The 16,056-nt window shown below is 32.8% G+C and overlaps 4 protein-coding genes across 4 annotated transcripts; all 4 read right to left on the bottom strand.

Annotated features, from left to right (window-relative positions):
* Window positions 1-434: 434 nt before the first annotated feature.
* On the bottom strand, window positions 435-1,856 carry LOC108823465 (GDP-L-fucose synthase 1). Its single transcript, XM_018596684.2, has 2 exons — window positions 1,702-1,856; window positions 435-1,535 (listed from the first exon to the last, which is right to left on the bottom strand). Exons 1-2 carry the CDS (start codon window positions 1,721-1,723, stop codon window positions 592-594), a joined length of 966 nt encoding a protein of 321 aa, XP_018452186.2. The 5' UTR covers window positions 1,724-1,856; the 3' UTR covers window positions 435-591.
* A 704-nt stretch (window positions 1,857-2,560) lies between these two features.
* LOC108825545 (kunitz trypsin inhibitor 4-like) lies at window positions 2,561-3,347 on the bottom strand. Its single transcript, XM_018598855.2, has one exon. The coding sequence runs from the start codon at window positions 3,274-3,276 to the stop codon at window positions 2,668-2,670; it is 609 nt and encodes a 202-aa protein (XP_018454357.1). The 5' UTR covers window positions 3,277-3,347; the 3' UTR covers window positions 2,561-2,667.
* A 1,032-nt stretch (window positions 3,348-4,379) lies between these two features.
* Window positions 4,380-5,156, bottom strand: LOC108826552 (kunitz trypsin inhibitor 4-like). The gene has a single exon (XM_018599926.2). It carries the CDS (start codon window positions 5,126-5,128, stop codon window positions 4,493-4,495), a length of 636 nt encoding a protein of 211 aa, XP_018455428.1. The 5' UTR covers window positions 5,129-5,156; the 3' UTR covers window positions 4,380-4,492.
* A 3,431-nt stretch (window positions 5,157-8,587) lies between these two features.
* LOC108826582 (kunitz trypsin inhibitor 4-like) lies at window positions 8,588-9,668 on the bottom strand. The gene has a single exon (XM_018599952.2). The coding sequence runs from the start codon at window positions 9,335-9,337 to the stop codon at window positions 8,708-8,710; it is 630 nt and encodes a 209-aa protein (XP_018455454.1). The 5' UTR covers window positions 9,338-9,668; the 3' UTR covers window positions 8,588-8,707.
* Window positions 9,669-16,056: the final 6,388 nt, after the last annotated feature.

Raw genomic sequence — 16,056 nt, forward strand, 5'->3', positions numbered from 1 at the left:
GAATATTTTTCACATATCAACTTGAATATGGATTCAAGTTTTTTTAGCTAGGGTCTCAAGTTCAGTACAAATGTTCATGGCTAAGTGAGAGATATTCAATAATATTTTGTTATTCATTCAAATTCAAATCAGATACCCAATAATCAGATACCCAATACCTGAAATACCATCCTACAAGAATCAGTTCGAATATATTTGACATATCAACTTGAATATGGGTTCAAGTTTTTTTAGCTAGGGTCTCAAGTTCAGTACAAATGTTCATGGCTAAGTGAGAGATATTCAATAATATTTTGTTATTCATTTTAGTTTCAGAATTTCAAATGCTATCAGCTGTATTTTTTATATCTAATAGTTTTTGTTTGTTATAATCATTCATCATAGTTTTGTATGTTATAACTTCTTACCAATTCTTTTTTCAAATACTTATAAAATGTCAAAAGAAAATAAAGCATAATCATGTAGTTACTGTTACATCAAACATGATCATGTCGGATATTGTAAGTTCCTCAGGTACAAGAAAACATCCCAATGTAGTAGATTTTTAAAAGAGCAATTTTTTAAATCTTAAAGACAAGTTCCGAAGAATTATCACTTGGCTGCGCAAACATTCTCCAAATACCACTCATAAGTCTGGCGAAGCCCATCTCTAAGAGAAACCTTAGGCGTCCACCCCAAAGACGCGAGCTTCGAGCTATCCATCAGCTTCCTCGGCGTCCCATCAGGCTTACTACTATCCCATCCAAGCTTCCCTTCAAACCCAACAACCTCTTTAACCAACTCCGCCAACTCCTTAATCGTCACCTCCTGACCGCTCCCTATATTAACATGCTCCAACCCACTGTACCGCTCCAACATAAACACACAAGCATCAGCCAAATCGTCAACATGCAAAAACTCCCTCAACGGACTCCCGGTCCCCCACACCACAACCTCCTCGGCCCCACTCACCTTCGCCTCGTGAAACCTCCTCATAAGCGCGGGAAGCACGTGCGAGTTCTCGGGGTGAAAATTATCGTTAGGACCGTAGAGATTCGTCGGCATCCCGGAGATCGCGTCCCATTTATACTGTATCCTGTACGCCTGGCAGGTCTTGATCCCCGCGATCTTCGCGATTGCGTACCACTCGTTGGTCGGTTCGAGCGGTCCGGTTAAGAGAGCGGACTCGGGGATGGGCTGGGGAGCGAATTTGGGGTAGATGCAGGAGGATCCGAGGAAGAGGAGCTTCTTGACCCCGTGAGCGTAAGCGGAGTGGATCACGTTGGTTTGGATCTGGAGATTGACGGCGATGAAGTCGGCGGGGTACGTGTTGTTGGCGTGGATCCCGCCGACTTTGGCCGCCGCTAAGATCACGTAGACTGGCTTCTCGAGAGAGAAGAAGGACTCGACGTCGGATTGGCGGGTGAGATCGAGCTCGGCGTGTGTTCGGAGGATGAGGTTTGTGTAACCTAGTTGCTCGAGCTTGCGTACAATGGCGGATCCGACTAAGCCGCGGTGGCCAGCGACGAAGACTTTGCCCGATTTGTCACACATCTCTGAAACAAAATATCTTATCAATATACAGGAGAGGTAACAGGTTCGATCCAGATCAAAATCAAAATTTGGCGATATTTTTAGTTCCGGAACATTCCGTTGTAGATTATATACAAATGTTGACAGACGGAGGATTCGATTCGGATAGCGATAAGTAAGAGGACATACCTGAGCCGATCGTTTCCGACATTTTCGAGTCTTGTGAAGTTCTGAGAGAGGACGAGACGAAAGGTTGTAGAAAAAATCTGTGAGATCGTGAGACGAGTTTGGTCAGCAATTAAAGTTTTTATTTATTGTATTTTAGGAAATTGAATTTCTGGAGATCTGGAACTGTTGACTTTTTTACTAAAGGTAACGTAGTTTGTATGAGGCTTTTTCAATATCGACGGATCCAAATTATATTATGCCCATAATAGGCCCATCTATTTTAAATTAGCTATGATATCGTATTATTTTATTTCCGGTTTGCACTTATACGAGGAAACTCGAAAGTCTATAACCCATGGCCATGCACGTTTCATTCTTACCTACCAATCGTTGACCAAAAATCCGATTATCAAACTGATTTGGTTCAGGCTAGTTGATTTGGGCGTAACAGTACCCTCTCAAATTATTTTTATGCTCTATTCAAAAATATTATTAGTATATTTAGCAATATAATGAAATAGTTTAAGAATTAATATTTTTGTCTGTAATATGTTTTAACGTTTCTTTTAGAATTATAAATTTATTAGCATATCTACAAATTAGAAGTTTAAATTATAATTATATGTTTTTTTTTTAAATCTTATCGTCTTTTACTTGTACAGTCGGACCATTTTTGGCTGCTCTACTTATTAAACAGCTCTATTCTACATAACGATTACAATTTTTATTTTATTTTGTCAGCATCATAGTGGTTATAATTGTATTTCATTTTGTGATCAGCATTATAGCGATTTATTTTGTTTGTTTCAGGGGGATTATCATTTAGCAAAAAATCTCGACTGTGTTCATGTAAATGTTAAAGATAATTGGAAAAAGAAAACAGATAAGAGATATTTTATTCAATATGTAATCTTCAAAGGAAAACAACATAGAGAGGTTTTATTACAAGTCAAAGTAAACATCGAGTCTTGTTCTCCCACGCAAGTCTCACATAGTCCTGGACGAAGTTTCAGTAACTTTAGCTTTCTTGAACATAACCAAGAACGGCTTCGAGGTTAAGGCCAAACGCCTGACTCCTTTTTCATCCACAAATATACCGACATTCCTGCATCTAGGACGGCCAGTCTCAAGAGCGGGAGGACAGAACACAAACTTGTAAGCATCATCTCCAGACTTCTCGATCTGGAAGAAACTCTTCAATGAGTCTTGTGGACCAGCTACCACGAAATACTTCTTCCTCTCCTCGTCGAACTCACCGACTTGCCAGTACGTTGACTGGATGCAGATCGTGGCTGCAATGTCCGTCTCGATGTTAAGGTTCTGTGATTCGGGAACGAACGCAACTTTGATCCTCCAGTTTGAGAATTTTACGGGAATACCCTCATCGACCTCGGATGATTTTTGCACGATGTCGAGAGGACATATCTCACCACCGCGGCCTCGTAGAGTCAGGCCTCCGCCTTGGCCACGGATGACGGGGAGAACATAGTAACTGCCGCGGAAGATGGTGTCACCGTCGATGTCAAGAACCTGGCCATATGTGTTTGTGGCCAAAACTGCGGTTAAGGCAAGAAAGAAGTAAAACGTACGATTCATGATATTGTATTTTTGAGTTTTTTTTTTTGTTGTGATTTAATTGGGTGTTTGGTGGATGAAGAAAATATGAGTTGATGAAGTGTATTAATAAACGTACTAGTAGAGCTAATGCTGACTGGATGAGGCGGCTTTTATATAACTTGTGAACTATAAACTCTCAATATTTATATGCTTTTAAGCATACTACACATTGACAAGATGATCATATCTTCCTACATTATTCTACACAAGTTGATATTGATATAGTTTCATTATTAGTTGTAAATTATAACTCTTTTTTTTTTGCCAAATATAAGTTATGACTCTTATTCTCATAGTTTTCTAAGTTTTGCAGTCTTTAATTTCTTTTTTTTTTGGTATAAATGTTAAATTTAATCTTTAATTTATTTCAGATCTTAAATCGCAAGTACAACACATCTTAAATCAAATCTAAACTCAAAACATTATATCTAATGCATGATTGGTAACATTTTTGAGTTACAACTCTAACTCAACCTAAATCAATGGTAACTCATGTCACCAATCAAAGCCATAGTCTTGGACTGAGTTCCTCTCTCATTAGCTTTTCACGAACACAAATATCCCTCATCAATGCAATCGTTATCGTTAGGACAAAACACAATGTTGTAGCCACTATGAACATATTCAGTTTTCTTGATCTGGAAGAAAATATTTGAACGGATTTTCGCCAGGTCGTGGCTTAGGACCAGCAACTACAAAGAACTTCCTAATGGCCATGTCTGACGCAGCGACCCACCAATAGGCTCACTCTTCGTGTGATATCGAAATGAGAGTATCCATTACGAGATACGAGGATAGTAGGTTGCTTCTTTTGTTATTGTGTGCTCGTCTACATTTAATCACGTACATTCTTCATGCATATGTATTGCTCACAAAAAAAAAAGTATTGCTCACCAGAAATCGAACTTTGATCGGAACTACTTTGCGACAGGATTATCATTGTGCATGAAACGATCGCCTGTTAAGTTGTGTGGTGTCATATAATCTATTTTGACGTGTGGTCGGTCATTCGAAAGAAAAATGTTTCTGTTTAATTTCCAAGTTATGTGATTCTTAAACTGGAGATATAATTAAAAAAGAACACACAGGAAAGATGAGGGTTGATGAGAAAAAAAACAGTGAACACACACAGAGTTTTATTATTTGTAGTAGGTTAAAACTCTTATCTTCTTGATATCGTAGCCTTTAATATCTCTCAGATAATAGACATAGTCTTGGGCGAAGTCTCTGCCTCACTAGCTTTCACGAACACAAACGCAAATGGCTCAGAGCCTACAGCCAAACGCCCAACGCCATTTCCGTCCCTAGCGATCCCAACATCGTCGCAAGCCCCATCTCCAGAACAAAACGTAATTTTGTAGCCGTTATGAAACTCTCCAGTTCTCTTGATCTGGAAGAAACTCCTTGAAGAATCTTCTCCATGGTCTGGCTTAGGGCCAGCCGCTATCCAAAATGTCATAATGGGCAAGTTAGACGGAGCAACCCACCAGTAGGTTGACTGGACGCAGATCGTAGCTGCAACATCCATCTCGATGTTGAGGTTCTCTGATTCGGGAACGAACGGAACTTTAAGCCTCCAGTTTGAGAACTTTACGGGAAGGCCCCTTTCGACCTCTGAATCTTCCTTCTGGATATAAAGTGGACATTGCTTGTCACCAAGGGAGGAGAGAGTCAGGCCGCCACCTCCAGGGCCCCAGATGGCAGGGAGAACGTAGTAGCTACTGCCGCCGAATATGAGATCACCATTTACGTCAAGAACTGGCCCGGCGGCGTTTGCGGTGGCAGCCAAAACAGCTGTTAGGGCAAGAAGGAAGTAGAACATAGGATTCATCCTTTTTGAGTTTGTGTAGTTGATTAGATTTGATTGTTAGTGGATGAAGAAAATGTGGGTTCATGTGATCGGTATTTATACACGGATGAACATTGAGATCTGAGACTATGCCCATCTTTTAAAAATATTCTTGTTTCCTCCACGTTCCATACACAGTTCTTTAATATGTTTGATTATTTATTACATATGGTTTATCCTGATCTTGGACAGTTGGTTAACGGATATGATTATGTATGTTCAGGTGTTCACTATAACTTTGATTTTATAAGTTTTTGATTTAAACATCTCGAAAAAGGAAATGCTCCACTTCGTCCAAAAAAAAAGGAAATGCTCCACTAAGTGCTGTACATAGCTTCCGTTGAATTTCTTGGTTCAGTCTGTTTTGGTTTGAAATTGAGCTTCCTGATCAAATATTTGGTTAACCGTTGTTATCACATGTTTTTCGATTCTTGTGATATGAGCGCACGTCTTTGAAAGATGAGGATAACAACAATGTTAATTAGTAAGGAAAGATATACCAAAGCATATGCTTAGAGCATCTTTACCGTCTAGACATGACAATTATCTGAAAAAATAAATTTATTATATTATTTACCTGTTTTTATCATATTCCCTCTATTTCTAAAAGATCCGTCTTATAGAATTTTCACACTTTTTAATAAAATATAGTAAAACTTAACTATAAACTAGATTAGGACCCGCCCTAAAAGGCGGAAATTGATTTGTCAAATTTCAATTAATAATATATGGTATATATAATATGTGTATATAATATTATATATATTTTGTGTAACATTTATATATATATACATATTAGACATATATAATATTTTATTAAATATATATAGAATTTAATAGTGTTATAATTTGTGTTGTACTTGTTATTAGTTTGTATTTAATCTTCTTTCATTTTTAGTATAATAACTTGCCTTGTCACACCATTTACCTTTTAACTTATACACATAGTTATGCCATTTTTCAAAAAAAAACTTATACACATAGTCTCGTAAAATATAATATATAAAAAATATATTTAAAAAATCTACTAACCATATGCCACCATTATTTGGTTGTTTGAACAAAAAAAAAATCATGTTCTTGCATAACTGTGTATGTTGTGATATGATGTAGGTGAAGAGTAAATATATGGAAGTAAAGTTAGTGATACGAACATGAGCCTATGTTGGTCTATGCCACAATTATTTGTTTTTGGAAGATCAATGAGCATAAGCATACACGGTCTTTGTATGCTTACGTTGTAAATGAGTCGGATATTTTTTCTCTTATGTCTGGAATGATATGGAACTCGTTGATTTAAGAGTGGTTCAGTTTTATATGATCTAATTATGTTAAGAGATTAACCAAAATATTATAAAAGTGTTACTGGTTAGGTTTAACTAATCTATATTGGTTAAGATTTGGTTTAATTTAAGTTGGTAGGTTGCATTGTATAGAAAGCATGATATATTTTAGCAACAACTATGAAAGAGTCCAAAATTTAAATGAGAACTTCAAATAGTAGATAATCCCTAAATTAATAGATTAGATGCATAGTTTTCTATAATTTTATATGTCTTATATTTTAAACTAATATGATACAATTTTAGTAATATAAATCCACCGGATGACAAAAAAGCACAGAAATTCATTTAATAAAATAAAGAATACTTCCTCTGTTTTTTAAAGATAGATGTTTTAGAAAATAAATTGTTTCACAAAGATGTATTTTTTATGTTTCTATACAAAATTGCAAATTTCAATAAAATTGATTGAATTTATTGAAAGACTATTGGTTAAAATGCGTTGGAATTTGATAATTTCTAAAAATAATATATAGTTAATGTGTTTTCTTAATATGTGTGAAAACACCAAAACATACATCTTTAAAAAACAGAGGGAATATATTTTAGTGCGTGCTAGTATTCTTTTTTATAAACAATACTAAAACTGTAATTTTATTTTACAGCTTTAGTTTGTAACTAAATTACAAAATATGTCAATACTAATTAAAATATACTTTATATAAGTATACAAAAAAGGGAAAAGACAAACAGACTGTTCGTCGGTAAAAAAAAGAGAGCTTAGTTAACTCTCATTCATAACCATTCGATAATAGAATGGATTACAAAGACATCTAAAAATGGCATTCAAAACTGATTTATTTTCTGCAAAAATGAATCAAATAACGAAGTGAAAGACAAATAATTATAGAGAAGAGGGTCTGATTGTAGTGCATAATAAATGCAGCACAAATGCATGAAAAAATAACCATGGATATCAGATGTCATGGATATCCGAATTTTTTTTTGATTTTTGTCGGATATCTGATTTGATCCATAAAATTAAATAAAAAGATAATAATAATTTTAAAATTAGCTGTAAAATGTTAATTTAAAAGTTTTAGTGCTAATTTTCCTTACTAAATTAACATCATATTGGTTTACAGAAGTATTTTGATAATTTTCCTTACTAAATTAACACCGGTATTTGTTTACGGAAGTATTTTGCTAAAGTGGTATTTTATTATCTCATACAAATTCTTTTCAATTTGAACAATTGAACACGTCGAGAAAATGATCTTTATAATATAGATTCCACTTTCCAAGCACGATTTTATAATCTTTTGTTGTCTTTTTCTATTTATTTCTTTTCTATAATGGGTCAACTTCACTAATAAAATGGATATGTGCTTGTGCTTCACGAGTTACATTTAGTATTTATTAGTAAATAGTATACTACTAATAACTTTGTTAACTAGACCTGTTGACAGCTATCGAATTCTAATTCAAATTTCGATTGATAGTCAATGCTTTGATTCGTGGTCTGCACATAGTATGTTTACATGTTATTTTGTAACTTCGTGTTTAGGTGTTTCCTCCGGGGATAAGGCTCAATTAAACTTATTGAAACGGTCTTGGATCTCGCGACATGGCTAAATATTTTGGAGATGCGCGCGGATAAACGATAATACTACTGGTATAATACCAATGAATATAGTTTAATATCTGCTGACTTCTCGTGTGATTTAAAAAAAATGAGAAATCCGTGACGACTTATGTAGTTATGTGGATAGTTGGTTGCTTCTTTTGTTCGTCTATAATTAAACATGTACATTCTTCAAACATATGTATTACTCACAAGTACTCCAACTTTCATCAGGAAATAAAACTTTTATCAGAACTACTATTACACATGATTATCATTCTGTCGCCACTTTCATCTCTCTCAATATGTATACTGAAATTTGTACAACAGTTAATAGTATTTGTTTTTAACATTTAGTATAGTTTAGTTTTCAAATGCTTCCAGCAATTTCACTCGATCATATATATGAAAATAAACCAATCTTCTGTAGATGTTTTGTGGTGCGGTGGAGGCATTTTTTATATATGGTTATTCTAAAGGGTTGATTTCCAAGTTATGTGAGTTTTAAACTAGAGAGAGGACTAAAGAAAAACATAACAGAGAAAAAATGTTTTATTCCATATGTGATGATTGATGAACAAAAAAAAAAGTGAACACAAATATATCTACTTAATTTTGTAATTATACATCTACTTAATTTTAAATTTTTAATCTTTAGTTTCTCTCAGACATAGTCTTGGACGAAGTCTCTATACCAATAGCTTTCACGAACACAACCGGGAATGGCGTAGGGCTTAAAGCCAAACGCCAAACGCCATATTCATCCACAAATATCCCGACATCGATGCAATCGTTATCGTTTGGACAAAACGCAATGGTGTAGCCGTTATGAAAATATTTTGTTTTCTTGATCTGAAAGAAACTCTTGGACGAATCGTCTCCAGGTTTTGGCTTAGGACCAGAAACTATGAAGAACTTCTTAATGGCCATGTCGGACTCAGCAACCCACCAATAAGTAGACTGAAAACAGATCGTAGCTTTAACATCCATCTCGATGTTGAGATTAACCAGCTCGAGAACAAACCCATATTTTGACCTACAGTTTGAGAATTTTACGGGAATACCCTTGTTGACATCTGAATATTCTTGTCCGATATAGAGGGGACATCGGTTGCCACCACGGGGGGCGAGAGTCAAACCGCCACCGGAGAAGATGGGGAGAACGTAGTAACTGCCGCTGTCGAGTATGAAATCACCATCAGTGTCGAGAACTGGTCCCCCTGCGTTAGCGGTCACGGCCAAAACAGCAGTTAAGCCAAGAAGGAAGTAAAACACTGGGTTCATCCCTTTTTGAGTTAATTATGCGAGTCATGTGATCGGTATTTATACACGGATGTGTAAATGCACATATAGCTACGCTTATAAGTTTTGAAATTGTTAGCAAGTACTACATTGACATTTGAAAAGATGAATATCTTCTTACTCAACTTTCCTTCTACGCTTCTTTAACTTTAGTTTTTTCTCTCCTGGTACAGATAAAGCTTTATTAAACTCATTGAAAGGTTCCCGGGTTTCGGATCTCGCGACGAGGCAGAATATTTCGGAGATGCCAATAAATGATAATAAAACGGTATCTGATTATTTAATGTAGGTCTATAATTTAGTACTTGCTCAATTCTCGTGTGATTTTAAAATGAGAAGTTTATTAAGTGGATCTTGGTGGCGCCTTTTCTCGTCTTCCAATCGACGCGTACATTCATCATACGTATACTTTTCTGACCAAAGATTAAGAAAAAAATGATTTCACTTTTTGACCAGAAACTCAAATATTGCAAATAGTCCATCTAGTAAAAATTGAACCCACATGATGGAGTGTCTAGGCAATCTTTTACCAATAAGCCAAGAGCTGGTTGGTTTGACCAAATGTTAACTTCATACATATATGTCTAATGTATTGCTCACCAGAAATCCGACTTTCATCGGAACTACGTCAGTACTGTCCCGGAAAATCCGCTCGCCTAAAGCAATACAAAAAATGTGGCCTTTAATTTTTTTTTAGTTATGAATTTTGTTTTACAATTACTATATTCTTTTAATATGAATATATTTTGTTTTATACAGGAATATATTTGTTTCATATAGGGAAATGTATCGTACTAAAACTATTTTTTTATTATCTTTAGAAAACAAATATAATAGTTCAGTTGTGAAGCTGCTGCTGTAATATTAACCTAAATTTTTTAAAAAATATTTCACTAATGTATAAAGAACCAATGAAATCATAAAAGTATTAGAAAAAGCATTACTAATGTTTTTGAAGTATAAAGATGACTTCTTGTTCAAAAAAAAGATGACTTCAATTAACTATAATAAGATTTTTTGAACATTTTTTTTAAAAGTTAACTATAGTAAGTTTTTTTTTTTTTTACAAACTAACTATAGTAAGTTAGATAACAATGCTTGATATCTAAAATGTAAAATGCATGGTTATAAGTTATAAACTGGTACAAATAGATTAAAATTATTCTACAATAAAAACATTAAGAAAGGATGATGACAAAGGAAAAATGATGACTACATAGTTATCTTATACTAACCGAGTCTTTCTAAATATCAAATAAATCTTTGATCATTAAGTTTTGCATACAATTTAAAATTTTGTGGCCTTAAAATTGTTAAATATAAATGTGGCCTAAAGCTAAAGTTTTATGTGCTTTATGGCTGGGACGGGTCTGATTGTGCGCTCTTTCTCTCTCTCTATGCATAAACCAATAGTCAATAAAAGTTCTATAGTGCAGTGGTTTGATCTGTTACATAATCTGTTTTTAATACTTGGACAGAAAATATTTTATTAAATTTCCAAGTTATGTGAATCTTAAACTAGAGAGAGAGGAATAAAAAAAAAAACAAAAAGAAGCTGTATCATTCCATATACGAAGAGTAATGAAAAAAACAAGCAGACAAAGACAACAGATAGAGTGAAGATGCAGATTCGAGAGATTTTCTGTATCAGTTCGTGAAGTACTACAGGAGATAGTACATGCGTGTGTCATGAAGATGGGCTTGGGCTGAGTTCGTGTTTCGTGATGTGCGTGAACTTGATGAGCTTGGAAAAGGAAAGAAGATATGTGCTTGAAGACATATGAACGTTTTCCATAAAGTAAAAGGGAGTTTACTTGAAGATGAAGTTTTCCATTAAGGTAAATGAAAAGTTACCTTATGTGTATTGGAAAGACTTGAAGAGCAAGTGGAAGACTTGGAGAGCGAGTTAAAGACGTGGAGAATAAGTTTTAGTCTGCTATATAAGGAGAGACGTGCCTTATGAGAAAGCAAGATCTTGTATAGAAGAGTAAGAGGATCTCATTGTATATTGGTGTATTTGCTTGGTGTCGAAGCAGTGTCTGTAGTAGTTGTCGATGGAGTCTGATGTGGACTTAGTTTAGTGTCCTTGGTGTTGACGCTTTGTGTGGTGGAGTTAGCCATCGTGTGTAGCTCGTGGTGAGCTGTGTGTGTGCTTGGAGGATCAAGCGTTTTGTGTCACTGGTGTGCGTTGGGTGCTGACGTACTTGGTGAAGTACTTCCGAGAAGTGGAGATCGAAGCCTAGACTCAGGGGGAGTTTAGCAAAGGAGGTTTCATTGAAGAGGTCTGTGAAGATTGCAGCTGTAGAAGACAGTGTGCTCTGGCGTGTCCGGATGGGATCTGATTTATTCATAATCTTTATAGATTGCTCCTTAGAAAAGAGTGGTAGACACTCGTGTGTGTTGTACCATATAGCAATTGTAGGTTGCTCCTTGTTCTAAGTCAATGAAATCTGGACAAGGTCCCGGGGATGTAGGAAACGAACCCCGTTAATAAACTAAAGTGTCTGATTCCAAAGTACATAATTTAATATTCTGAAGTCTCCTGCACATATATAAATTTTTACAAAAGAACTAAATTATAACAGTCGGTTAATATTTTATTTTCATTTGTTAATAAGTTTTGTGTTATCCTCTAATTTATATTTAAAAATGATTTATTATTGTTATACAATTATATATTGTTATTGCATTTAAATTTATGATTTTGGATAGAAGTTGGATTAGTCGAGTCACTCATGTTGTGAGTATATTGTGATTTAATGAAAACTCATTATTTAAGAAGGGGTTGATAACCCACGGATTTTGGAAAAATTTCAAAAATTTGAAAATCTGGTTTTAGTGATAGTTTCATAGAGCATTAACATAAGATGATGGCCAAAGAGTTTAGAACTTCTGTTGTCTCCGCTTCTCTAGATAATGAAGATTTTATAATCCTAATTCCACTAATCTAGGGAATAAATGAAATTTTAGTAAACTAAATATTAAAAAATTAGAATGATTCCTATATACCATGAAAATAGTTTAGAATACATTAATTCAAATGTCGAATGTGGTTTGAAAATTTTAAACAAAAGTGAAGAGTATAAACTTCAGTATATATAGTATTTACCGAAAACTCATTATTTTAGAAGGGGTTAACCCACAGATTTTGGAAAAATTTCAAAAATTTAAAAATCTGGTTTTAATGTATAGTTTCATCGAGCACTAGTATAAAATGATGGTCAAAGAGTTTAGAACCAATATTGTCTTCGTTTCTCTAGATAATGAAGATTTTATAATGCTAATTCCGCTAATCTACGCAGTATATGAAATTTGAGTAAACTAAATATTAAAAAAATTAGAATTATTACTATATACCAAGAAAGATAGTTTAGAATACATTAATTTAAATGTCGAATGTGGTATAAAATTTTTAATCAAAAGTGAAGAGTATAAACTTTACTATATAGAGCATTTACTGAAAACTCATTATTTTAGAAGGGGTCAACCCACAGATTTTGGAAAATTTTCAAAAATATGAAAAGTCTGGTTTTAGTGTATAGTTTCAAAGAGCATTAACATAAGATGATGGTCAAAGAGTTTAGAACCTCTGTTGTCTCCGTTTTTCTAGATAATGAAGATTTTATATGCTAATTCCACTAATATAGGCAATATATGAAATTTTAGTAAACTAAATATTAAAAAAATAGAATGATTCCTATATACCATGAAAGATTGTTTATAATACATTAATTCAAATGTAGAATTTGGTCTGATATTTTTAAACAAAAGAAAAGAGTATAAACTTCAAAATATATAGCATTTACCGGAAACTCATTATTTTAGAAGGAGTTACCCACGGATTTTTGAAAAATTTCAAAAATTTAAAGATCTGGTTTTAGTGTATAGTTTCATGGAGCACTAGCATAAGCTGATGGTCAAAGAGTTTAGAACCAATATTGTCTTCGTGTCTCTAGATAATGAAGATTTTATAATGTTAATTCCACTAATCTAGGCAGTATATGAAATTTTAGTAAACTAAATATTAAAAAATTAGAATAATTACTATATACCATGAAAGATAGTTTAGATTACATTAATTCAAATATCGAATGTGGTTTGAAATTTTTAACTAAAGGGAAGAGTATAAATTTAAGTATATAGAACATTTACAGAAAAATAATTATTTTAAAAGGGGTTAACCCACGGATTTTGGAAAAAAATTCAAAAATATGAAAACATTGTTTTAGTGTATAGTTTCATTGAGCACTAACATAAGATGATGTTCAAAGAGATTAGAACATCTGTTGTCTCCGTTTCTCTAGATAATGAAGATTTTATAATGCTAATTCCACTAATCTAGGCAGTATATGAAATTTTAGTAAACTAAATATTAAAAAACTAGAATGATTCCTATATACCATGAAAGATAGTTTATAATGCATTAATTCAAATGTAAAATATGCTTTGAATTTTTTTAAACAAAAGCAAAGAGTATAAACTTCAGTATATAGAGCATTTACCGAAAACTCATTATTTTATAAGGGGTTAACCCACGGATTTTGGAAAAATTTCAAACTGGTTTTAGTATATAGTTTCATCGAGCACAAATATAAGACGATGGTCAAAGTGTTTAGAACCTCTGTTGTCTTCGTTTTTCTAGATAATTAAGATTTTATAATGCTAATTCCAATAATCTATGCAGTATATGAAAGTTTAGTAACCTAAATATTAAAAATTAGAATGATTCCTATATACCATGAAAGATAGTTTAGAATACATTAATTTAAATGTCAAATGTGGTCTGAAATTTTTAAACTAAAGGTAAAAGTAAAAACTTCAGTATATAGATCATTTACCGAAAACTCATTATTCTAGAAGGGGTTAACCCACAGATTTTAGAAAAATAACAAAAATATGAAAACATTGTTCTAGTGTATAGTTTCATCGAGCACTAACATAAGATGATCTTCAAAGAGTTAAGAGCCTTTGTTGTCTCCGTTTCTCTAGATAATGAAGATTTTATAATGTTAATTCCACTAATCTAGGCAGTATATGAAATTTTTAGTAAACTAAACATTAAAAAACTAGAATGATTCCTATATACTATGAAAGATAGTTTATAATACATTAATTCAAATGTAGAATATGGTTTGAATTTTTTTCAACAAAAGCAAAGAGTATAAAATTCAGTATATAGAGCATTTACCGAAAACTCATTATTTTAGAAGGGGTTAACCCACAGGATTTTCGAAAAATTTTCAAAAATATGAAAATTTTGTTTTAGTATATAGTTTCATCGAACCACTAATATAAGATGATGGTCAAAGAGTTTAGAACCTCTGTTTTCTTCGTTTTTCTAGATAATTTTTAAGATTTTTAATAATGCTAATTCCACTAATCTATGCAGTATATGAAATTTTAGTAAATTAAATATTAAAATTTAGTAATTCCTATATACCATGAAAGATTGTTTAGAATACATTAATTTAAATGTCCAATGTGGTCTGAAATTTTTAAACTAAAGGGAAGAGTATAAACTTCTGTATATAGAGCATTTACCGAAAACTCATTATTTTAGAAGGAGTTAACCCACGGATTTTGGAAAAAATTATAGAAATATGAAAAACATTATTTTGTGTATACTTTCATCGAGCACTAACCTAAGATGATGTTCAAAGAGTTTAGAACCTCTGTTGTCTCCGTTTCTCTAGATAATGAAGATTTTATAATGCTAATTCCACTAATCTAGCCAATCTATGAAATTAGTAACTAAATATTAAAAAACTATAATGATTCCTATATACCATGAAAGATAGTTTATAATACATTAATTCAAATGTAGAATATGGATTGATTTTTTAAACAAAGTCAAAGAGTATAAACTTCAGTATATAGAGCATTTACCGAAAACTCATTATTTTTAGAAGGGGTTAACCCACGGATTTTGGAAAAATTTCAAAAATTTAAAAAGTATGGTGTAGTGTATAGGTTCAACGAGCACTAGCATAGATTGATGATCAAAAGAGTTTAGAACCTCTATTGTCTTCGTTTCTCTAGACAATGAAGATTTTATAATGCTAATTCCACTAATCTAGGCAGTATATGAAATTTTAGAAAACTAAATGATAAAATTTTTGAATGATTACTGTATACCATGAAAGATAGTTTAGAATACATTAATTCAAATGTCGAATGTGGTTTGAAATTTTTAAACTCAAGGGAATAGTATAAAATTTCAGTATATAGAGCATTTACAGAAAAAAAATTATTTTAGAAGGGTTAACCCACGGATTTTGGAAAAAATTTCAAAAATATGAAAACATTGTTTTAGTGTATAGTTTCATCAAGCACTAACATAAAGATGATGTTCAAAGAGATTAGAACATCTGTTGTCTCCGTTTCTCTAGATAATGAAGATTTTATAATGCTAATTCCACTAATCTAGGCAATATATGAAATTTTAGTAAACTAAATATTAAAAACTAGAATGATTCCTATATACCATGAAAGATAGTTTATAATACATTAATTCAAATTTAGAATATGGTTTGAATTTTTTAAACAAAGCAAAGAGTATAAAATTCAGTATATAGAGCATTTACCGAAAACTCATTATTTTATAAGGAGTTAACCCACGGATTTTGAAAAATTTCAAAAATATGAAAAATCTTGTTTTAGTATATAGTTTCATCGAGCACTAATATAATATGATGGTCAAA

Source organism: Raphanus sativus, chromosome 9, assembly GCF_000801105.2.
Source record: "Raphanus sativus cultivar WK10039 chromosome 9, ASM80110v3, whole genome shotgun sequence".
Taxonomy (NCBI): domain Eukaryota; kingdom Viridiplantae; phylum Streptophyta; class Magnoliopsida; order Brassicales; family Brassicaceae; genus Raphanus; species Raphanus sativus.